Here is a 26,003-nt window from a genome sequence, read left to right as displayed (position 1 = left end):
TTTCTGAAAGTGGATTTGCAATCACGATATGTTCGATTTGTGTGCGGAATCCGTACAGACGTCTTCCTTTGAAATCAATGGAAGCCGTCCGACCCGAAGCCCATCCACAATTGACATTGCAGATAGGCTGCTGGTACTTGTGTCATCGCCTAGCGACACAACAAGAAAAAAAAAAAAAACTGTACTGCACATGACAGACAGCAAGCGTCTGTCAATACAGAAAAGAGCAGGTACGCAGGGTTACCCGCCGGGGTCAGAGCCCGATTTCGCTGAGGGCTCCTGCATGCGGAATCCGACTCGCCCACGTGCAGCCGGCTTTATGGCCAATACAGACAATATCCTTAAGGGGTTAAAGGAGATGTATCACCTATATATTTTATTGTATACTACAAGACTATGGAATGACCATCTTGCACAAGCTGCAATTAATAGCATTTAGAGATTTACAACAGAACTCAAGGACCATTCACACAATGGACAGGGGCTGGCACATTGACTTCTATGACAGTGTTGTAGACATGCTGTTACCTCCTTGTAATTCTCATGATAATGAATGCCTACCGAGAAATAATCTCTACAGAACGGGGAGTATCAGACTATTATCAAGCTTAGTATTTAGTGTCAGAACTGCAGGATTTTAGGATTCTTTCCTTAAATATAGATCAGACATTGAAAATATTAAAGCAAGGGGAGGGGAAAAAATCACTGAAAATCTTTATCGTAGGGACCCAATAAAGAGGTTGCCGTGGCCAGTGGACTCATGCAATTTGATCAAAATGTAGGAAACACATCATGTTTATAAATATTGCCAAGAAGCACTAGCACACTAGAAATTTATAATGCATGGACATGCAATTTGTGTCATTTCTGCAATGCTGGTGTATTGTTAAAAAAAATCATCCTAACATGGAAGTTTGCTTTATGCAATAGGTCATTTTCTGATGATGCATTCCCTTTAATAGCTAAACAGATCATCAGCTCACTGAGGGATCAGGTTACATGCTATGCATTGTGGTCTATGGAAAGAAGAAAGATCAGCTGCAGCCTTCAGCAGCAGAGTCTAGGTGCTGGATTCACATCTACACTGTTCAGTACTGCTATAGCCTTCTCTATGCTGCCGCTTCTGAGGGCGAGCTCCAAAGAGATGGAAGAACATTATAGCAGCCAGTCTTCACCCACGAGCTTGGAAAACAGACAATTTGAGCCCATAGAGGAAATAACTGCTGAAAAATGACAATTTAATTAAAATTGTTTGAGGAAGGTTTCCCAAAGCCGTAACATTCAACCGCTAAACATTGTTTTCCGATTTGTGTATTTGCTATGAAGTAATAAATCTGGGTGAACATCCTCTAAGGCCTCCCTCACACAGATGTTTCTGTACAGCATTTAGCGCTGTGCTGAACAACGCTCCCATTCATTTCAATGGGGCTCTTCACACAAGTGTCAACACACAGCGTCTTTAACGCTGCGTTTTGACAACGTTGCATGTCTATTTTTGGCCGCTTTCAGCCCTGTGTCGCCCATTGAAATGAATGGGCAGCGGTTTCAGTGCTGCTGAAAAGTGGCACAACTTTGGTACCATGTGTTTGGCAGCGCTAAACGCCAGCGCTAGGTGCCCTACCAACAAAAAAAAAGGAATAGTCACCTAGCTGGCGCCGTCTGGGACTCTCCAGAGCTCCATGCAGGCTGCTCAAGCCGATAAGAGGATCTTTTGCTAGTGACAGAGATTGAAATGTCCCTCCTCCAGCAAGAGATTGCTCTAATTGGCTGAGCGCCACTTAGTGTCAGCTGGCTCCGCCAATGACAGCCAACACTGGATGCATGGCTGTGATTGCGTTGCATTCACCGCTGGCTGTCATTGGCAGAGCCAGCCGACACTCAGTCAATTAGAGTAATCTCTTGATGGAGGCGGGGGATTTCAATCCCCGTCACTAGCAAAAGATCCTCTGTTGGATTGACAAGTGCCAATTGTACTGCGTACTCATAGCGTTAAACGCAGGTTGCTATGCCAGTGGGCTCAGTTCTGGCATTTCCAGCTGTGCTGAAAACGCAGCTAAAAGCACAGCCAGAATGCTGTCAAAACACATGCCAACCCTGCTGAAAACGCAGTAAACACAGCGTTGCAAAATACAGCTTTTTGCAAACATCTGTGTGAGGGAGGCCCAGGTGACACAATTCCAGGATTTGTCAGCGGTTGCCATTGAAAGTAAAATAGTACGTACCACTTCGTAGAGTGTTGTCTGCAGGGGGCGTCTGTGTTTTCACTTTGGAGATTTGGCTATTTCGGTTGCTGCTAGTTTTCTGTCCTTTGACTATATTATTTTCTAGCTTTCTGCAGTCCACCTTCCTCTTAGGCCCAGTATCACTGTCCAGATCGGAGCTCGTAACAGTCTGGTTTTTGCTTTTTATTTGATTCCTTGTGTTATTGCTGTTTTTCTGCGGCTGAGCGGGCAGATTAGATTTTGTATTTCTTGCCCCATACCTATGATTTACAGTTAGATAAGATTATTACATTAGATTTTAATTTACATGCAACAGACATTTTCGACAATATTCTGCTTTCTGTACCTGCGCCGTAACCCCTGGCGTAATCACACAGTGTAGTAAATAACACTCTGTGAATGCTGCCTAATTGACAAATGTTTGTAAAGTCAAATGTACCCTAAAAAAATGTCAAAAGGAAAAAAAAAAAAAGTATTACCCCAAAATAGTAATGAAATCTTTATTGCGCATCACATTAAAAAGCTTAAAACGTGCAAATACTGCCACAAAACTGAAAAACAAGCCACATTATATAATTAATTATATAGGTTTTTAAATATGGCGACCAAAGATATTCTTTGGCTCCTAAATTTTTCAGCTTAAGAGCCAATGACTCCTGGGTAATTTTTCATAGCCTGGAGCTCTGTTTAGCAGTGTCGTGTATTTTTAACCACTTAATGACTGCATCAAAACCAAATTCTGGGCACTCTGCATGCACACTACAATGACAGGTGGAGTGGAGGAGCTACTTCAGATAAGTGAACGTTGGGGAAGATGGATCCGCGTCAATTCTGCATGTGGAAACCTAGACTATTAGGATACTTGGCCATAACATACAGACAGTAAGGGAGGGTCCACACAGCTTTTTAACATACTGTGTGATTAGTGATTACGTCAGGGGGTTTTGTCACAGTTCAGAAAACAGCACTGTGACGGAACCACCAAATGGAAACAAATGCAACCATTCCCTTATATTAGGAAACTCCTTTAGTGTCCGTTTTAGGAGGTTTCCTTTTCGTTTTATTTGTCGCATAGAATAATTTGGTCCACTACTCCAAATAAAACGTAAATGAATGGAAACCTTGTGAAACAGACCACAGAGTGGTATCTGCTTCCCTGTCACAGTGTTTAGTGACAATGGGACTCTCTGCGGGGAATATTGATATGCAGCACGGACCTATGGTGCACGCATGTCCTATGTTTTGCAGGTACGTGCGTTTGCACGCCTGTAAAACACGGACATGTGAACACACCACAGGGAACCAAAAGTTATCATAGACACGTGGTTTTGTGCAGTCATATGTACGCACGTAAACACACGTGTCTGAATGAGCCCTACATTTCTTTTGGGGGGGGGGCGTGACTTGGTATGGAAGAGTGTGGTCGTATACCTCGGAGCTCCACTGCCGCTAAGCTTCAGCCGAACGGGAACATCACCGCAAACAGCCCCCACTGATGATGACCAGAGTGGGGAAACGACGGGCAGATCCACAGATCCCCACTAAGTAGATTTCTGCAGGAGACGAGTGCCGCCGGAGCAGGAAGGAGGCTCTCCAACATGGCGCCGGGTCTTCATGCGGACTCCGCGCTGCAACCGGACTCGGAATCTCCGTCCCCAGGTGCCGCTGGAGGAGAAGCTGCCCGCAGACAAAACCCTGAGACAGCAGGAGAAGCCCGCCCAGCAGCGGAACAGGGACGCGGGAACCCAGTCCTCAGGTGCTGCTGGCGCTGAGAAGCACCCCTCCAATATGGCGCTGGGATCACGAGCAGAGCCCACACTGAAGCCTACGGGGGACCCGGAGGCTCCGCTTTCACATTCCACCAGTGCAGGGATACTCCCTGCCGATAAGAAACTGGCCAGACACCGGGAGCCCACTATGTAGTGGTCCAGGGATACGGAGGCCCCGTCCACAAGCGCGATGGGATCAGGGAAGATCCTCACCAACATGGTGACTGAACAATATGAGGTGCCAGAATTGCTACTTGCCGGGGGTGCAGGCGCCCCATTCCCAGGAGGGACTCAGACACTTGACACAGTCAGTAAGGGGAACAGGGCAAACGACCCAGAGACACCCACGGGGCCCCCTGCCCATCTAACACCTTACTCTAAGAGAAGTGAGAACCATGAAGTCCCCAGACAGGGACACAGCCCCAATGCAAAGCCAGCGCAAGCAACCTGGAGGCAGCTCACAGTCTGCGACGGGAGAACACAGCAGCCAGAAACAGGACAAGGCAGGAGGGCACTACGACCCCTTCCACACGATCTTCAACTTCACAGGGGGCAAACACAGGGGCCAAACACATTATACCAGGCCCTAGCACCCCACAGCTTCCCGCCACCGAGACTTCTGTTAACCCAGTGGCGCCACCCGCAGATGACTCCCAAACACTACAAGCCTTGTGGGTCATGATCCGTGCTTTACCCACCAAAACTGATCTAGAGATGCAGCTGCGGCGTATAGAAGAGAAACACAACAAGGCCATCGCTACAGTTAGTCACTCAGTACAGGCCCTCCCAGAACGGCTCAGGGACTTGACCTTTCACCTTGACGATATCTAGAACAGAGGACGTCGTAACAACCTAAAGTTAAGAGGTATCCCAGACTGGACTGAGCCTATGGACACTGCTCCAACAAACCTTTGAGCCAAGGGTTCTCCCCGTAGCGAGTTCCGACGGCACAGTATGGGAGACAGACCCCTACAACCCGATCAGAGAAAGTTAGACTGTTTGTTCTCTTCATCTGAAATTCCATAAGAGGTGTTATCCCGTTAACTAGTCTTTTTCTCAGTTGGTGGGCTATACCCTGCCCTACTTATCTACAGTATCTCACACTGTCAGTCTTACCGCTTGCGGCGATCCGGAGTTGCAGAACAGGGTTACAAGAAAGCAGCTAGTTGCACGGAAACATAATTCCGTCTCATCTAGCTAATTGTTATCTAAGTTCGGCAGCGTCCTTACCGACTCGGTGCACTTCCACGTTTTCCCCGATAGGGTATCAGGGAACCGGGCTCCACCCTTTGGTTTGGGGGGAAAGAACTCCCTGATAAAGTATAGTTGCTAACCACAAGCTTAGCTTTAGGTTTGTCTGTTTACGTTTCATCTCCCCTGGTGTGTTGTGTGTTCCCCTCCCCCCTTCTCCCCCCCCCCTTTTTTTCCTCTCTCCCTCTCTCCCCCTCTCTCTAGTCCACGGGCACACTGGCTACTATGACAGTAGATTCTGCTAACCTCTCAGTAATCTCGATTAATGCGCAGGGTTTGAACGTCCCTGAGAAATGGTCCTCCATCATCCATCTTCTATGGAAAAGAAGAGTGCAGGTGGCCTTCATCCAGGAGACCCATTTCCGCACAAACGCATGTCCTAGATTCTCGGATGCCAGATTCCCAAGTGCCTACCACAGTACGAACGCAGAATCCAAATCCAAGGGAGTTCCAATCCTCATCACCAACTCCGTTTCGTGGGAACAGGGGGAGATTCGACAGGATTCAGGAGGTAGATATCGGTTTCTCAAAAGGTAAGCTCGCCAGCACACCAGTCACATTTGCTGCAGTCTCTTCTCCCAACTCCAAGCAGGTGTCCTTTCTCGAAAGGATCCTGGAGGAATTCAAGGAGGGCACCCTGGTACTCGGGGGAGACTTTAATGTTTCCCTAGACCCACGGATAGACACATCCAAAGGAAGCAATAGCCTCTCTTTGTCCGCCCATCGCAGGATTAAAAGAACACTTCACAAGTACCAACTTGTAGATGCCTGGAGAGCCCTACACCCCACCACTAAAGAGTACACATTTTTCTCCCAAACCCATAACACATACTCCAGAATCGACTACTTTCTCCTTCAACATTCATCCCTGCAGACATTAGTCTCGGCGACAATATCACATTCTCAGACCATGCCATGATTACATTAACACTAAAGTTACCCACTTTACATAACAGAGCGTGGCACTGGGGGCTTAACTAATAGTTTATTCACGACCCGGTAACCTCGCACGAAATTCACAAAGCACTAAAAGACTACTTTGACCATAGCACCACACCGGATATGGATCGGCTACCTGTGTGGGAGGCTCACAAATGCGTAATCCGGGGATTCTGCGTAAGCCTCGGCTCTCGTGTTAAGAAAGAGCGCGGTGCACACCTTAAGGGGCTGCTAGACCAGATTTAAGCACTAGAGTCTATTCACAAAACTACCCAGGACAGTGCAAGGGGGGCAGAGTTGCTTCAACTCAGAGAGAAGGTCTGTTCTCATTGCCTGGGGCAAGCTAAAGTATAGTGAAATGCAGGCGACACTTTTACAAATTTGGAGACAATCCTAGCCGTGCATGAGCCCGGGCACTTCGCACCGCAAGAGCTAGAACGTATGTCCCGCATATCAACGCCTCCAATGGCCACGCGCTGCAGGGGAAGGACCCATCACAGTGCCAGAGTTACCGCCCTATTTCCTTGCTGAACGCAGACCTGAAATTGTTCTCCAAAATCCTCGCAAACAGGATCTCCCCCTATCTACATACTACAATTCACAAAGATCAAGTTGGCTTCGTCCCACTTAGAGAGGCGAGGGACAATACAACAAAAGCCATCAATTTGATACACCTGGCACGTAAATGGTCTCTACCGGTGTGCCTTCTGTCCACAGATGCAGATAAAGCATTTGACAGGGCGGAGTGGGATTTCCTGTTTGCGACCGTGACCCATATGGGAATGGGGCCTAATATGCTACAATGGATTACAAATTTATACTCCTGCCCAACGGCATCAGTTAGGGCAAACGTCTAGCTCTCAACATCATTCCCTATCTCAAATGGTACGAGGCAGGGCTGCCCTCTGTCGCCCCTGATTCTTTTTCTTTGCCTGGAATCACTGCTGACACAAATTCAATCCAACCCAAATATTCAGGGGATCAAAACGGGCAACACAGAACACAAGATCGCGGCATATGTGGACGATCTCTTGTTTTTCATCTCTAACTCGCGAATTTCCTTGCCAAACCTAATGACTGAAATCATAGGATAGGTCATCAATAGAATTTTTGATGGAAAACCCCTTTAAGTTGTTGTGCCTTGGCTGCATCACAACTGCATCCTCACCATGTGCACTTACCCTCAGGCAAGGAATGAATGAGTTGGGTATATGTACGACACCCTAAAGAGCTCATTAAAAGAAAGCTGCACCCAAAGAGCTTACAGACACCACAAACTAATCCGTGGTAATATCTGCATGTCTTACATGCTAGTTTGCCTTGGAATAAGCTGCTAATTACACCCTTTTGGGTGAAATGCACAGCAATTCTGCATCAAAATCTGGATTTGCGATAGATTTATCTGTTGCATAATATTTTGCTTTATGTGAACACATACCATATTTTTGCAGCCTTGTCAGAGAGCACCATAAGGTAGTGTCTGTCCCACTGATTACAGAGATATGTCTTCTGCGTGGATCCGTGCAGTAGTTCTGAAGAACTTGCATTTTATTAGTAGCAGCCAGACACAGAACTAGTCCTGCATAATCATCAGCTGCCGCCTAGCCATACTCACCACCGCCCGCCAGCCAGTGATTGGCAGCTCTGTCTCTGTGCACAGTAATAAGCAGACAGCTCTCAATCAATGCTGGAGGGAGAGGTGGGTGCAGCTAGCCTGCAACTCCTGAATATCTAGGACTACTATAAGTAGTCCTCTATGTATTTGCTGCTACTGATATAGGCAAGTTTCTCAAAAATTACTGCACAGATATATTCAGCAGACATATCACTAATCAGCGTGGCAGACACTACCTTATGCTGCCCTCTAGAGAGGGGTGCAAATAGATGGTGACAGTCTCTTTAACCATTGCACTGCTGCAAGAGACAAGTGCAGTCAAGGGCATACTAAGGTCTCCTACAGACAGCCGGGTCGGATCCCACTGCGAGATGCGAGCCATGTCCGTGCAGTGACCCAGCGCTCACCTCCTTCCGGGCGTGTCGCACAGCCGCACATGAGCAGAACAAAGCCGGCATGTCCCCAGTGACGTTTATGTGCGGGCCTCTGCGAAGCTCGCACAGAAATAAGACACGCCGCAATTTGTTTACCACGTGAGTTTTCACAAGGTCAAATTGCATCTGTCTGCACAGTATTGCATTATCTAATGCAATCCTATGGCAGCGGCCACAGGCATAAATTCTGCAGGAAATCCCGCCGCGGAATTTCTGCCCGTGTGCATTTGGCCTAAGAATGCCCGCAGAAGGAAATGGTGTTTTGTCAGAAACACCAGTGTCGGGCACAAAAGGCCTAGCAACATGGCATGACTGCCGTAAGGACACAGAAGGACTGGCACAGTACTAACCGGATTCAGGGCACTGTTATAGTAGCAAAACAATCACCGGCTAAGACCACCATCAATCCACTAACCTTTCTGATGACGTGCAGAAATATTTGACATATTGCATCCAATCCTCTGGAAATCCCTTCGAAAACTTCTGTATCAGCCACGGCGGATACCCTAACAAGACAAATATAATTAAAAGGCTCTCTTCCTCCAGACACTTTTCACTTTTACTTGCTGCCCATACACATACCAGCGTCATTCATGGTGTCGGTGTCTGCGTTTCCTATTAGTTGGTACACTCGACCGGTCAGGGTTTTTAACTTATTGTGCTGGATTCTGTGTACAATGATATTACTTTGCCAATAAATAGAATTAAGGTCCCTGCAAGATAAAAGTGAAGCAGCTATTGGAAAACTCCCATTTTCAACACAGAGTACAGAACGTATATAAAAAAGGGGAGGTTAATGGATTTCTAAGCAGGTACAAGGAGTGTTCAAAAAGTACCCAACCCTAATTCTGTGAGTGTAAACAAATGAAGCTAGGGCGGCGGCGTTTGGTAAACGTATTGAGGCGACCATAATGCGCATGCTTGGATTTTTCTACCTGCAGAAGCAGCCATCTTTTTTTAACAAAATGACAGAAAAACGTGAACAACGCCACTGCATTCAATTTTGTGGAAATCTTGACGATTTCCAAGTGGAAACGATCCACAAGATTCAAATGGTCTTCGGGGTGAATCAATGGGAACCACACAGATAAAGGAGTGGCACAACCGCTTCAAAGATGGGCACACATAATTGGAGAGTCAGGCTCCCTACTCTCCCGACGGCTCTATGTGACTTCTGGTTCTTCCCCAAGCTGAAAATGCCCCGGAAAGGAACCAGATTTCAGTCCAGAGAAGACATCATGCAGAATGCGACGGACCAGCTACGCGCCATCTCAAAAGAGGCGTTTCAGCACTTCTTCTGACAGTGGCAGAAGTTGTGGGAGAAGTGTGTGGCTGCCCAAGAGGACTACTTTGAAGGAAATTAGTGTAAGGGCTTAGTCACATGGGCGTTTATTGCCGCGATTTGCGCATGCGCATGCGTCCGGCGATTTTTTAAAACCATTGCTTTGCAATGGTATCGGACACATGAGCGCTTTTTATGCGCTCGTCCGATAAATTAGAGAACAGAAATCGCAGATCACACCTATCTGCGATCTGCGATTCCTGTTCTCTTCTCTATATGCGCTCAATGGGGCCGGCGGCAGCAGCGCCGACCCCATTGAGAACATATAGAAGACAAATCATTCTTCTCTTCCACAGCTGTGGCAGAGAAGAACAATGTTTGCCCATTAAATTCAATGGAGCAGCAATACAGCCGACTCCATTGAAAGCAATGGGCTGCCGGCGTGCGCGGGATGAATTGTCGGGGAGGGGTTAAATATATAACCCCTTTCCTGCAATGCATCCTTAAATGTGAAAAAATAAAAAAAAAGGATGTACTCACCAGCTCCCGGCAGCTGGAGATCCCGGCGGCCGGCCTGCAGTGGGTGTGAAGGGGTGTGACTCAGACTGGCCCCTGATTGGCTCAGCCTGAGCCAATCAGAGGCTGATCTCAGTCACACCCATTCATGAATTCATGAATGGGTGTGACTGAGACTTGCTTCTGATTGGCTCAGCACTGAGCCAATCAGGGGCAAGTCTGAGTCACACCTCCTTCACACCCACTGCAGGCCGGCCGCCGGGATCTCCAGCTGCCGGGAGCTGGTGAGTACATCCTTTTTTTTTATTTTTTCACATTTAAGGATGCATTGCAGGGAAGGGGTTATATATTTAACCCCTCCCCGACAATTCATCCCACACTCGCCCGCAGCGTTTGCATTCAATGGAGCCGCTGTATTGCCGGCTCCATTGAATGCAATGCGCTGGACAGCTCCAGCCCGTTTCTAATGAAACGCGGCTAGGAGCAGATTTTCGGGCGATTTTTGGGCCGATTTTTCGGCGCCGGTCACGCGATTTGCGCATGCGCATCCGTCATGCGATGCGCAAATCGCGTGAAAAAACGCCCGTGTGACTAAGGCCTAAGATTGTTGTATCTGAATACAAATATTTTTTATGATTTTAATACTTTTTGAACACACCTTGTATACAACCTAGGGGATTCCTTAAAGAGGACCTGTTACTGGATAGCTACCTCCACGGACTCTATTCCCGCTGTTTGCTTTGTTTTCCCATACTAGCCTCCCTTCACCTTGATGGGCTCTTCTTAGGGCCAACTCCCGATGCTCTCAATATTTCTAGTAAGCGGTCCGCACTAACACTCAGTAGACTGTCAACCAAGTCCAACATCGCTCACTGTCACCCACTGAGAGGTGGGGACAACCCACATGACACATGGAGATCGCCAGGAGTCAGGTACAAGAAACATCCGCTCGGGCAAAAGAGAGGCGAAGAGGGTGGTAAAGTCAGTGCAGCCACAGCTGCAAAGCCATGATGCTATCCAGTGAACGATCCTCTTTAAAGGGGTACTCCAATTTCAGCAAACAAAATTATGTAATGAATAGTCCTCCTTTGTGATATTTTGATGCAGTAATTGCATAAATGCATATTTACAGAGCAATCATCATGTAAAACAAACAAAAATCAGTAAACATCAGCCCTTCAATTGTTCTCCCCTGAGAATTAACAATTCTATCCAGTTGTTTCTTAGTTATATGAGTTTTGGGAAAACTCCCTCACAATTTCTGTAGTTACCATTATAGCTCCCAAGTGAGGGTGTAATTCAGCTTTTCCAGTCTCCTGAACATCTGCTTACTTCCAGCCATTATGCCAACATGGCATCCCTTGTTCATATACCCCCTATATATTCAGTAACAATAGCTCCCATCCTGGCAGACCTTCTTCCATCCCATAATACTCCATCTCCCCTGTAGCATCCACTGCAGTGGAAATACCAGTCTGGGAACCCCAAATTTTGATTGGGGAATTTAAAGGGTTAACAGCCACACTCAGTAGGAGTGCTGATAGCAGCTGTTGGAAACAGTTGCCATCTGTATTATATGGAGCGAGATCGGCTCGCAATCCCCGAACCTCCATGATGTAACTCTACGTAAGGCCTCATGTCCACAGGAGGGTCGGATTCCGCGTGCGGGAGCCTACCCTGCCTGTAGGCGAGAACTCTGCGTACCTGTGCAAGCAGGTGGCGGTGTCCACGCAGACCTCTCCACTTCCGGGGTATCTGTACTGTGAATGGTTCACATGGCACGCCGTCGGACATGTGCAGTACAGATTTTATTTTTTTTAATCTCCTGCTTTCCCGTGGCCGGACGTAGTGTCAGCTGCGGACGGGCCACGGATTGAACTGCTTCTGTTGAAGTCAATTGAAGCTGTCAGTGCGGGAACCGCACAGAAACGGAGCATGCTGCGATTTGCTTTCCGGGCCAAAAGGTCCGTAAAACAAATGCACACGCTTTAATTAATTTGTGGACGCCCATGCTTCTCTATGGGCGGCTTGAAGCGCGGGTGACCCGCGCTGATTCTGCAAATCAAATCCGCCTGTGGACATTGGGCCAAATGGTGCATTGGCCTCATGTCCACGGGCAACATTTCAATGCATTACCCGCGCTGATAATCTGCATGTGGGTAATGCAATAAACACTTTCCATAGGATAAATATGGAAAATGCAGCCCAATGTACAGGAGCGGAAAATTGCAGTGATTGTCTGATCACGTATAAAAATCGCGGCATGCCGCAATGAACCTATCATAAGGATAGGTTAATCGCAGTGACATTAGTGCTTCCCCACGGCAGTATATCGTACCGCCCGTGGACAGCCGGCTTTATGGGCTTATTCAGACGACCGTATATTGGCTGGGTATTCACGCTGGCCGATATATGGCATTCTTCTCTGCTGGGGTTGGAGGCTGGAAGAGCCGGGAGCAGTGCACTGAGCTCCCGCCCCCTCTCCGCCCCTCGCCAATATTTGCAAAAAGAGGAGGTGGGGTGGGGCGGAGCTATGTTGTGCGACTTAGCTCCACCCCTCCCATTGCAAATAGTGGTGAGGGGCGGAGAGGGGACGGGAGCTCAGTGCACTGCTCCCAGCTCTTCCAGCCTCCTCCCCCTGCAGAGAGGGACGCCGTATATCAGCCAGCGAGAATACCCGGACGATATACGGTCGTCTGAATAAGCCCTAAGGGATTAGGGAACTACTGTGCATGCAATTCCCTTATGTAAAATAAACAAAACAAAAAACAAAAACACAACAACGTGCTCTGGTATTCTTTTAGGTTGTTTAGCAAATAAAGAAAATAGGATGTTATAATTGAGAAAAAGTTTTGAATAAAATAAATTAATAAATAAAGATTTTACTTTTAGGCCAAATTGCTCAGCCCTACTTGGGAGGTGATGCAGTACTCGCACATTAGTGCTCTGGCCCCTTCATTCTTAGAATTGTTAGGGGCTTTAGAGGTCAGACCCACGCCAATCATAAAGTGATGGCATAACCTTGTGATATGCCATCATGTTATAAAATGGGAATATGCCTTTAAGCAGTGATAAAGCCACCACTCCAGTGCAACTACTGCAGTTGCATAAAACACTGGTAAAGCAGGTGTAGTAAACAGCCATCCAGATTTCCCAGAAGTTGATAAACATAAGGCTCAGTTAGATACATTTGCTGGTGATATTGTTATAGGGTTTCCGAATAGCACGGATCTCCATATACACATGCGGAAGTTGGACGCTTAGAAAGGCAGATGGAAGGAAAATTGATGCTTTTGAACTATGGTGCTGAGGAAGATGCTGTGTATACCATAGCCAGCAATAGTCACCAACAAGATGGTCCTAGAGCGTATCAAACCAAAAGTATCACTAGAGGTAAAAATCACCAAACAGCGGCTCTCATACTTTGGACAAATCATGCAAGGCAATTCTCTGGAAACAACACTGATGCTCGGCACAGTTAGTGGGTCCTGAAGAAGAAGACAAAGAACACGCTGGCTGGACATAACCAAGGCGGATGCAAACAGACACATGGAAGAACTGAAAGGAGTGGTCAAGGATAGGAAAGCATGGGGAACGATGATCCATAAAGTGACTGAAAATCGGCTTTAAATGAACGGATTATCATCAATAGTACTGTACTATTATGTAGGGGGCACAAGATCCATGTCAAGGTGTAGCTCACAACTCGCCCCACAGGAACAATGCCATGAAGATAGTATGTAAAAAAAAAATGGATGTCCATAAAATACTTACAAACGCTTTCCCTCTACACATACTCCTTTGGTCTCAACGCCTTTCACAATCCACGCTGTTAGTGCAATCTTCCCCTAGATGAGAGAATGTGAGTGAGAGCGTGTGTATACATAGTAGTAGAAGTACAATAAGTATAAGATACAAAATAATAGGCATTGAGTAATAAAAAAAAGGTTGCTAAGGTGGACACACCGCTCTATCATAAAAGGAATGAAAATTAAAACTATTTAATAAGCATCCGCAGTTGTCATGCGTCAGCCAATTTTTTTGTTACAAGGCTTACAAAGGGTCCCTTTTACATGCAACGATTATCATGTACATAATCATTGAATCGTATAAAAATGAGCAACAATGGCTCCATGTAAACAAGGAGGACGACTGAACGAATTTGTTTGCTTATCGTTCGTCATTGGTTTTACATAGGCACGCCACAGGGAAAATAAAAGCATTACAATTCTCACTAAAATCAATGGACAGTTAAATAGTGAAAGCATTTCCTTGTTAAAGGGATTATTGCACAGTTACATAGACACCATATGACCTCATACCTCCTCTTCTGGTTGGTCATTCGCAGGTCTGCTGGCCGCTGCCGGGACATGTGGCCCCTGTTTATAGGGAATCTGAACCAACTGTGAGTGACTTATAAGGTCACAGAGTTCTTTAAAGTGATCCACAAACCCTTCCTCGGTGTCGGACAGGTTTGAGGCGCTCTCAGGAGTTTTCTTTGGAGTTGTGGCTTCGAATCCTTCTGGAGTCATTCCCTCACTGTTTTCTTGAGACAGTTTATCGGGTCCCTCATTCCCCGGATCCAGGTTGATATCTTTGCTTGGTGAGGAGTCATTAGCTAAAAACTTTTCATTGATGGTTTCATTGATTGTAGCAGGCAAGTGCTGGACTTCTTGTTCTAAGAACCAGTAAATATAGTAATTAGTTATACCAAACATATTATTAGCTGGTAGAATACCCCTCTGCAAAATGTAGGTTGGCAAAAAAAAAAAGACAGACAAAAGTCTTCATGACTGGAAGCCCAGACTATATAGTTAACTTGTAATTTGTAACTAGGCACGTAGCGCTAAATGGAGAGTCGACACAACCTTTAACCCCTTCCCGCTGCAGGGCGTACATTTACATCCTGCAGCGTCGGGGCGATCTCCCATCAAACACTGCGGGCACCGGCTGTTTCTTACAGCCAACAGCCAGTGGCAACAGCTCTGATGAAAGTCGTTAACCCTTTAAACGGCGCTGTCAATTCTGACAGCGGCATTTATATTCCCCGATCACAGGGAGCCGTGTGGGTGTCATGGCAGCCAGGGGGCCTTCTGAAGGCCCCCAAGGATGTCATGGCAGAACGCCTATCAAGCCGGAGCAATCAAAGCATCGCAAGTTGTTCACTAAGTGGACTAAAAAAAATATTAAAAAAAAAAATTAAAAGATGATCAATAAAGTTTTACTAATTGTAAAAAAAAAAAAAAAGTTATAAAAGTTTAAATCACCTCTATTCTGCCATATTGCTATAAGAATATAAAACAAAAATACATATTTGGCATCGCCATGTCCGTTCAAGTCCGATCTATCAAAATAGCACATTTACCCCGCATGATGAACATCATCAGAAAAAAAAATAAAGAACGCCAATAATGCACTTTTTTGGTTATTCTGTCTCCAACAAAAAATGCAATAAAAAGCGTTAAAAAAATATGTATTCAAAAATGGTACCAACGCAAACTACAGGACGTCACGCAAAAAATGAGTTTGCGCACAACTATGTAGACGAAAAAATTTAAAAAGTTATTGCGCGCAGAAGATGGCAGCAGAAAGCAATGTAAAAAAAATTAAATGTCGAGGAAAAAAATTAAATAAAAGTAATACAGTAAAAAAAAAAAAAAAAAAAAAAAAAAAAAAAGAAAAACCTATATAACTTCAGTATTGTAGTAATCGTACTGACCCATAGAATAAAGTTATGTCATATTTGTTGCAGTTTGTACGCCGCAGAAACAAGACGCACTTAAAGATGGCGGAATGTCGTTTTTTTTTTTCATTTTAAAGTTTTTCAGTACAGTATATGGTACATCAAATAGCACCATTGAAAATTACGACTCGACGGGCAAAAAACAAGCCTTCATACAGCGATGTCAATGGATAAATCAAGGAGTTACAATTTTTAAAAAGGAAGAGAGAGGGGGGGGGGGGGGGGGAGAAAATGGAAAAGAAAAAAGGGCTGCGTCACTAGGGGGTTAAAAAGGATTGCCTCATCAACTCTGGCATACAAACATCTGACTTGGAGACACATGTGCCAGAAGGGGGAGACACTTTGTAAGAGCAGAAGACTGCCTGCAAATGTACGAAACATCACAGGAAGCAGAAGAATTAGGCAGCTGGAGGTGAGGTGACCCCCCCCCCCCCTCCTCCTTCCAGACTGCAGGAGACAGATCGACGAGGAGAAGATCTGGTAAAGAGACAAACTGGGGAGAAATAGGTAAGTATAGATTTTTTTTAATAACAGAACCCCTTTAACACCTTACCGCTGCAGGGCGTAAGTTTACTTCCCGCAACAGGACGTAAACTTACGTCCTGGGGATAGTGCGGGATTACATATGATCCCGCGCTATCCCGCAGCGGGAGCCGGCTGTCAGACACAGCCGGCGTCCCGCTGCAACAGCGGGGGGGGGGGGGGGGGGGGGGCATCGAAGATGCGCCCCCCGCTGTTAAGCCCTTCCCTGCCGCGATCTAAGTAGATCATGGCAGGGAAAGAGTTCACAGAGGGAGCGGACTCTCTCTGTGTCTCCAGCCGGCTCTCGCGATAACATCAGTAGCTCTGCCATGCCTTATGACAGCGATCATCAGGGCAGTGGTTAAAGTCCCCCAGGGGGACACAAATGTTGTAAAAAAAAAACAAAGATTAAAAAAAATGAATTTAAAAAAAATGTAAAAAAAAAAAAAAAAAAGTCTAAAAACCATTTTTTTTAGGCTTTTTCTCAGATTAGCATAAAAAAATAAAACCCCACATATTTGGTATTGTCGCGTCCGTAACGACGCTGCACATGCTTTTGACTGTGCACGGAAAAAAACGCTAAAAAACTGAGGCAAAATGCTAATTTTTAGCATTTTGCCGCACTAAAAACGCAATAAAAGTGATCAAAAAAGCCGTCTGTACCCCAAAGTGGTACCAGTAAAAACTACAGCTCGTCTCACAAAAAATAAGCCCTCACAGAGCGCCGTACATCAAAAAATAAAAAAGTTACAGGACTTTGAATGCAGCCATTTAGAATAGAAAAGATTTCCAAAAAAAAGGGTTTTTATTGCAGAAAAGTGGGAAAACCTAAAAAAAAAAAAAGTAAGAATTTTGGTATCGTTGTAACCGTACCGGCCTGCAGAAAAAATGGAATGTCTCATTTATGCTGCATGATTAACTCTGTAAAAAAAAAACCTATGGCAGAATTGATGCGTTTTCTCTCCCTGCTATCATTAAAAAAAAAAAAGTTTTACAATATAGTCTATGTACCCAAAAGTGGCACCGATAAAAACTACAGTTCGCCACGCAAAAAACAAGCCGTCATACGGCCGCGTCGACGGAAAAATAAAAAAGTTATGGCTTTTGATAAACAGAGAAGAAAATCCGCCAAAAATTGTTGCGTCCTTAAGCCCAAAATAGGCCGTGTCATGAAGGGGTTAAAGTAACCAGTTATGTAAAAAAAAAAAAAAAAAACCTCATTGGGAATACTCGGATAACTATTGATACTTCAACAGGTTTTATCATAAATCACAAAAAAAATAAAATGGAGCAGTTAGACTGAGGAGAAAGCTTACCAGAGTCTGAAGCACTTGAGGTATCATCTCCATTATGACGAGCAGCATCACTAGTCTTCTGTCTTGATCTTAAATTACCTGTGGGCAACAAACACCTCTCTTCATATCATAAATAAGTGTTTGGGGCCCCTGGGTTGGCTACTGGGAAGAGGGTGGGGGGGGGGGGGTGTTTCTGAACCCGTCTGGGTAGTGAGGAGCCAGATACATACTACCATTCCCACTCGATTGCTATAATTCTAAAGCGCAAATTTTCCCCTCTCCCACTTTCCTTTTGTCTACCCCCTCCCCCCTTTATTAGATTATTATTTGGGTGGCTTTCCCACCCTTCCCTTTATGGTTTATACCCATCTTTTTTTTTTTTAAAAACATACAAGGCCCTCTGGGACCATTTCTCGGGGGATCAATTCTATGCTGAAACAGGTATACTGCAATATTTCCACTGTTAACAGGTTTTCGCAGTTCCCAGCATTCGTGACCTAGAGCACAACCTAATAATTTAATAAGTCGGGAACAAAAAGTCAAAAGTATACTTTATTTATTCTTTAATCTGTTTTTATTAAGTATTTGGTTTAGAAAACCCCTACTCAAATACCGTATTAGGGAATCCTGAGCTAAGAGAGGGGACCCCTTTCAGATTGCTTGCTCATGGTATATCTGTTCTGGTGCATCTATGGTATATATATGCCCTCACTGACTGACTGACTTGCCACTAATTCTCTAACTTCCCGGTGTCGTTCAAACATGAAATTTGTTACAACCATTCTTTAGGTCCTAAATAGGAAAAGTACAGGGGTCGCAACTCGATTATTCAATGCTAATTGCAAAAGTAAGTGCACCCTTATGTAATGTACGACACTGGGAAATTACAAGAGTGAAATTTGGCACGAGCATTCTTTAGGTTCTAAATAGGAAAAGTAAGGGGGTCACAACGCTATTATTCAATGCTAATTGTAAAAGTAAGTGCACCCCTATGTTATGTAACTTCCCGGTGTCGTACAAGCGTGAAATTTGGCATGAGCAGTCTTTAGGTACTAAGTGACGAGAGTGGGAGGGGTAGCACATTCTGAAGAGGGACACTGATACATGCAGCCTGAGCAGAATCTACACTCCTCCATGTGTAGACATATTTTATTCCTTTGTTCCTCTACCCTAACCAACGCACACATTAAATTTTTCTACAACACTTGTGCCCTATTCAGCAATAGAGGGGTAAGGCGCCATGGAGCGTCGACAAGCAGGTTGATGCTATTCGCGTACCCCGCGCGACAAGGCCAGTCTGGGACAATGAAAATCACCAAAAGGCCTTCAATCTTGATCTTCTTGAGGAGTCATAGGATGAGTGGAAATTGAGGGAAGGCATAAGGGAACTGAAGTCGGTCCAGGGAATTATGAGGGCATCCACTGCTCAAGCTTTGGGGATCCTGAGACATAGACACAAAGTCCCGAAAGCTTGTGGTTGATTCTGGATGCCATCAGATCGGCGTCCGGGTGACTCCATTTTTAGCAAAGAGTTAGGAACACTTGGGGATGTAACTCACATACCCCTGGGTCGACTATTTTCCTACTAAGAAAGTCGGCTATCTAACTGTCCACACCTGGGATGTGAACTTCTAAAAGCGCTGAAAGGTGATCGTTGACCCATATGAGGAATTTTGCTACCTCTGCAATGACTATCGAACTCCACCATGGCGATTTATGTACGTGATGGCCGTCGCATTGTCTGTTTGGACTCGAACAGGGAGAACTTCAGCTGTGGTGCAAAGTGTTGAAGCGACAGGAGAACGGTTCACAGTTTCAACACGTTTATAGGAAGGACTGACTCCAAGTGCCCTGCACTGTGAGTTTTTGGAGTGTAGCCCCCCCCCCCTTCATAACGCCAAATAGGCCGGCTTCAATGGTGAGCACCTGCCAGTAGAGAGTCAGAAAGCAGTGCCCTAGATGGACCGATGGAGAGTCCAGCCACCAGTGAAGGGAGCACCTTAGTTGGTGAGGCAGGCGGATCTCTTGATCGAGAGAATTTACAGATTTGTCTCATAGGGAGAGGATGGTCCACTGGATAGGTCAGGCATGAAACTGACCGAATGTAATCACATCGAAGGATGAAACCATCAGCCCCAGCACTCTCATGCAGTGATGGATGGTCACAGGATTCAGAGATTGCAGGGCATGCACCTGCTCCTGAAGGAGATGCAAAATTCTGTGTTGGGAGTAGACCCTGGGCATGAGCCATGTTGAGGGAGAGACCCAGAAAGTTCAAAATGTTGCGATAGTGAGATGGAAGACTTGGGATGGTTGATGATCTACCTGAACCAAGAACAAGTGTTCAGAGTGATGTGGAGACTTCTCAGATTATCTGAGTGATTCTTGGCCTTGACTAAGAGGTCGTCGAGATAGGGGATGACCACTAGCCTCTTGAAGTGGAGGAGAGCAATCACTGATACCAAAACCTTTGTGAAGACTCAGGGGGCCGTGGCCAACCAACATGGAACAGCTGTGAATTGGTGATGTCACGGACAAATAGGGATATGAAGATCCCTCTCCTTGATGTAGACACATGGCAAACTTCCCCAGTTCCATAGACGGATCTCAACGACTCCACATGGAAGTGTCGAACTTTGACATATTGATTTAAACTCTTTGGACCCAGAACAGGTTAAACGGTCCTGCCCTTCTTGGGCACCATAAAAAAAAGTGGAATAGAAGCCCTTGTACTGTTCTAAGGAGGGGGGGGGGCAGGGACTATTACACCCTGAGAAGAGGTAGGGTGGTGTTTTTAGATAAACAGGAAAGCAAGGAGTCCACTACTGGGGAAGATGACCACTTCTTAATTAAGTCTTCTGGAAAGAGGTACATAATGTCCAAACACTTTGGTTTGGCGAAGCGTTTGTCAGGAAGGTTCCATGCTTTGGCTAACACATCCTCGAATGTGGTATGGAGAGGGGAATACCTTCGGGGACTGCTTTGAGAGTCTAAAGAAAATTCTCTAATTCTTCATCTGCAGGGTCTCTTTTACTGCCACTATCAGAATATTGACCAGAGAGGATAGCTTAGATGCCTGTTCCTTGACCATGTCAAAATCAGAGAGAGAAAGTTTGCTTTCAAAGAGACTTTCATCTCTGTGCATTGCTGCAGGGACTAGGGAAGATGCCAATGCGGGGGAGCTAGAAGATCCCCTTGATCTAGGTCATTTTTGGTGGTACACCACAAGAAAGGTCATGAGGGGCAAAATCATCATTGTCAGACAAGCTTGGTGGCGGTTGATGAACAAAACGGTCCAGCATGTCTACAATAGCGGTGGACGCTTTAGTAAGGTCCGATACCGCCCGAGAAAGGGAGTGCACCCATTCTGGTTCAGCAGTCAAAAAGGGCTTGGCAGACGCAGTGTCTGCATGCGGTTCGCCAGTGGCCTGTCTCCAGGACAGACAGTTGTGGCACAATGGCTCAGACTGCCTGTATGGGAATTTTGTACTGCAGCAAGAGAATGCATATATGGCTCTGACTTGGCCTTTTCTGGAGCCTTCAGCTGTGGTGTCAGACTGATGCTTAGGGTTTGTGGACAGTAGTCAGTAGAGCTGCTTTATATGGCCTACTGCTAGATGCGCAGAGCTTACCCGATCCGGAGTTGTTCCTGAAAAACTGCTGTGTGTGATAAGCAAGTTAGAGGCACCCCAGGTCCCAGCATGCTGCAGAGGGATACGAGACCCAGCATAGGAAGAAGGAAGAGGCAGAAGTGAATAGGGAAACGGATACTGAGCATGCTGAAGGAGGATAGGAGGAAAGAGAACGCCCTCCCAGTGCAGCTAATTGGTCCAGTAGCAGCGCTGAAGCCGGAACCTAAATTAGTATAGAAGGGTTGGAACAACATTGTGGCAATGAAAGTCCGCGTAAGAATTGCAGGCTCAGGTGTGCAGTGTCTCCCGTGGGTGCCGCAAATCCCACGGTGCTGGGGGGATAGAATTACCACTGACTACTGCAACTAGGAAGCGAACAGTATGATGAGGCTGCCTGGGAATAGGATCCATCAGGAGAAGGAGATCCCCAACAGCCCTAAGGCAAGAGACCCCACTACTCTCCAACCCCCAGGCGGGAACACTACAGTGGTTTTCCAAGGCCTGCAAGGAGGAGAAAAGGATGAGGCTGTCTCCCAAAGGGAGGTTCCCGTGACACATTGGAGCATTGTACCGTAGGGTCAGCACAATGGCCGTAGACCCTAACAATATGCAGGAAGCCAGACTATAAACCGGAGATAGCATAATGTATCTCCTTCTCTCTTTATATAAACCGGAGGAGCTAAATTGTCCACTGCAGACTTATATGCAGCCACCCACTCAACCCAGCCCAGATTGGGGAGGAGCGACTGCAGACAACCTAATCTACAATGTGAACGACACCACAGAAGCCAGCCAACAGGTGGGTGCGTCCCACAATACAGGATTACAACACACACTGACATAGCAGTGGGTTGCCCTGTATCTCAACAGTGGGCCACACTGGCTGACATCTTGGGCTCCACCAGAAGTCTATAGCAAACTGCAGAAGACAAGAATTATTCTTACCGTTAATTCCTTTTCCATGAGTCCATCATGACAGCACACATGGAGGTTGCTCCGCCTGTGATCCTTGGGACAGGAAGAAGGAGTTCTTTAAAAGCCACCTCCCACCGCTTGACTCTAGTGACTCCCAAATTATCACAACGGATACGAGGTCTAACAGTTTTTTTATTAGCACTGAAAGACATTAATCGTATGTACAGACATTATATACATCAATCAAGGGTGGGAAAGCATGTGCTGTCATGATGGACTCATGGAAAAGGAATTAACGGTAAGAATAATTCTTGTCTTTCCATAGCGTCCATCATGACAGCACACATGGAGGTATACCAGATCATAAGACCTTTTTTTAGGGGGGGGTGCTACTGCCTGAAGCACTTTGTCCAAAGGCCAATTCTGTATTTGAGTGGAGATCTAGTCTATGTCTTGCGGATGTATTTATACTAGACCATGTCGCTGCCTTGCAGATCTGATCTATTGAGGCTCCCCTGCGTTCTGCCCAGGAGGTGGCGAGAGCCCTGGTGGAGTGGGCCCTCGTCCCCTCCGGAGCTACCAAACCTCTGGTCTTGTAGGTCTCCTGGATCGCTAACCTGATCCATCTAGCTATAGTGTCCTTTGAAGCCTGTTCTGCCCCTATTGGCCCCTTGGTATTGTAAGAAGAACTTTTCTGACTTTCGGAAAGTTTGAGTAACGTCTAGGTAGGTTTTTACTGCTCTACGGACATCTAGGTTATGAAGACGCTCTTTCGCGTTACAAAAATTTTGACAAAATGATGGCAGTGTTATTTCCTGATTTAGATGGAAAGGGGACACGACTTTTGGTAAGAAGTCGGGGGTGTGTTTGAATATTACCCGGTCATCTAAGACCCTTAAGTAGGGTTCTCTACTAGATAAGGCTTGTAAACTCGCCAATTCTTCTAGCCGATGTGATGGCGATCAGAAAGGCGACTTTCATGGATAGGTTTCTAACAGTGATCTGGTTAATGGGCTCGAATGGCGGGTCGCAGAGGCCCTCCAGGACTATATTAAGATCCCATGAGGGTGATGGCCCCCTCACGAAGGGTTTTGATCTATCAGCCCCCTTCAGGAATCTTTTTACCCATTTGTTTTCCGAAAGTTTAGCATCAAACAGGGCACTAAGAGCTGCTGTCTGAACCCGCAGAGTTCGGGGACTAAGACCCTTGTCTAGCCCTGCTTGCAGAAAATCTAGAATTTTAATAACGTCCAGACAATCTAGGTTAGGGCTCTCTGGTTTATACCATGTACAGAATACTTCCCAAATTCTATAATAAATTTTCGAGGTAGTTGATTTCTGACTCTTGAATAAAGTATTAATCACCTCGTCGGAAAGCCCCTGTTTTTTCCATCTCTGCCTCTCAGCAGCCAGGCCGTCAGTTTTAGCCAGTGGATTCTCTGGAACAAAACTGGGCCCTGGGATAGGAGATCCTCTCTGAGGGGTAGCCCTATCGGAGATTGTATTGCCAACCAATTCAGCATTGGATACCATGGTCCTTTTGGCCATGGCGGGGCGATGAATATGACGGTGGTGTGACTGCGTGCGATTTTTTTGCAGGCATCTGGCTATTAGCGGTAAGGGAGGGAACGCATAAGCCAGGGGCATTTCCTATTCCTGGGACAGTGCATCTAATGCTAGTGGTTGGTTTGCTGGATCTAGGGAGAAGAAATCCCGTCATTTTGCGTTTTTTCTTGAGGCAAACAGGTCCACTTGTGGTAGCCCCAACTGGTCCGTAAGATGTCGGAATACTTCCGGGGTGAGGGACCAGTTTCCCGGATCCAGTTTTTTCTTGCTCAAGAAGTCCGCCACCTGATTTTGAGTCCCTTTTAAATGGACCGCTGAGAGGGATGCCGTGTTGACCTCTGCCCATGATAGTATTTTGCTCGCCATATACTGCAGGCGAGGATAGCGGGTGCCTCCCTGGTGACGGAGAAAGGAAACCGTAGTCATATTATCTGACAATATTTTCACATGTCTGTCTCGCAATACATCCTCTGATCTAATCAGGGCCTCCCAGACCACCCTTAGTTCCCTATAATTGGATGAGTGGGTACTGTTGAACCTAGACCAGGATCCCTGCAAGGCTTCACCTGCCACTTGGGCACCCCATCCTGTACCGCTGGCGTCCGTATTTATAGTGACGCACGGAGAGAGTGCCCACTGGACTCCTTTCCTCAGGTTTGATGGGGCCAGCCACCAATCTAGGGATTTTTTTACCCATAGTGGTAATTTGAATTTTTCCTCCATGGATTCCTGGGAACGATTCCAGGTCGTCAACAATTTTTGTTGTAAAATCCTGGAGTGAAAATGAGACCAGGGAACTGCCGGAAGAAGGGACGTCATTAGGCCCAGAATATGCATTGTCTCCCTTACTGACACCTCTTTTTTCTTCTGGAAATTTCGTATCTCTTTCAAAATGTGGGTAACTTTTGATTCGGGTAAAAAGGACCGATTTTTATTTGAATCCAGGAGGATCCCTAAAAAAAAATCTTTTTGGTTTCTGGGACTAGGCTAGATTTTTCATAATTAATGATCCAGCCTAGTTTTCTGAGTAGATGTAGCGTCTCCTCTAACTGAGCCCTCATGGTTTTAGCGTCGCTTGCTATCAGTAGAAGGTCGTCTAAATAAGGGACGATTTTAATATTGCGCTCCCGCAGGAACCTAACCGGTTCAATCGTGATTTTTGTGAACACTCTAGGGGCTGAGGAGATGCCGAACGGTAAGCAGATAAATTGAAAATGTCGTATGGTATTACCCATATAAACTGAAAATCTTAAGAATTTTTGAGATGTAGGATGGATGGGGATGTGGAAATACGCATCTTTTAGGTCTATGGTACACATGACGTTACCCTGACCTATTAATGGGACCATTGAGCGTATGGTTTCCATTTTAAACATATAATTATTTACATAAGCATTTAACTTTTTGAGATTCAAAATAACTCTGTATTTGCCGTTTGGCTTTGGGACCAAAAACAAACGGGAATAACAACCCTGGCCTTGTTCCGCCGCAGGGACAGGAATAACTGCTCCTATATTAATCAAATTAAATACGCCCTCCTCCAATTTTGCTTGGAGGTTGGGGGGCTGCAGTGGTGTTATGCAGAAATTATCAGGGAGCTTCAAGTTCAGCCTGATTTTATAGCCTGTAGAGACGATCTCCAGAACCCAGGGGCTTTTTGAGATCTGAAGCCAGTTATCTGCATACTAGAGAAGTCTTCCCCCCCCCCCCCTCCCCCCCACCCCCCGGTGACTTTTTTTTAATCTTGGGTCAAATCTAGAGGGAAACCCCGAAGTTCTCTCTCTACCCCTTTTGGGTAGGACCACCTACCCGTCTTCCCTTTGCTTTTTCCCCTTGGGATATATTCTTTCCGAAAGGGAATGGTTTTCTTGGGTAGGTAGTCCGTTGGGAAGCCTAGTTTTTTTATCTGCTGCTTTCTCCAAGATTGTGTCCAGTGTTGGTCCAAAAAGATATTCGCCCATCAAAGGGATCGTGCATAGCCTGGACTTGAATGTCTGGTCTCCTGCCCATGATCTGAGCCATAAGGCCCGTCTGGCTGCATTTCCTAGGGCTGCATTTCTTGCCGCGAACCTCACGGACTCCCCTGATGCGTCCGCTAAAAAAGCTGTCGCTTTTTTAATTAGGGGTAGGCATTTGACAAGCTCTTCCCTATGGGGTTTTTAAATGTAGGTGGGAATCCAACTGATCCAGCCACAGGTGCAGGGATCTTGCCACTGATGTGGCCGCTATGTTGGTCTCTATGACCATAGAGGCTGATACCCATACGCCTTTCAGGAACCCCTCCATTTTACGCTGCATCGGA

General features: G+C 46.0%; 1 protein-coding gene across 1 annotated transcript in view; it reads right to left on the bottom strand.

Annotated features, from left to right (window-relative positions):
- MIS18BP1 (MIS18 binding protein 1) overlaps positions 1–26,003 on the bottom strand; it is a 65,340-nt gene that overhangs the window by 31,613 nt on the left and 7,724 nt on the right. Inside the window, exons 3-8 of the mRNA XM_066608095.1 lie at positions 17,610–17,687; positions 14,351–14,706; positions 13,803–13,876; positions 8,813–8,943; positions 8,646–8,736; positions 2,223–2,482 (exon numbers count right to left, since the gene is read on the bottom strand). Of these exons, the coding sequence (XP_066464192.1) occupies positions 2,223–2,482; positions 8,646–8,736; positions 8,813–8,943; positions 13,803–13,876; positions 14,351–14,706; positions 17,610–17,687 (990 nt within the window). The remainder of the gene's footprint in view (positions 1–2,222; positions 2,483–8,645; positions 8,737–8,812; positions 8,944–13,802; positions 13,877–14,350; positions 14,707–17,609; positions 17,688–26,003) is intronic.

This window comes from Eleutherodactylus coqui, chromosome 6 (assembly GCF_035609145.1).
Source record: "Eleutherodactylus coqui strain aEleCoq1 chromosome 6, aEleCoq1.hap1, whole genome shotgun sequence".
Lineage (NCBI taxonomy): Eukaryota > Metazoa > Chordata > Amphibia > Anura > Eleutherodactylidae > Eleutherodactylus > Eleutherodactylus coqui.
Note: the sequence above shows the minus strand (reverse complement) of the source record. Positions and strands in the feature narration are given on the sequence as shown.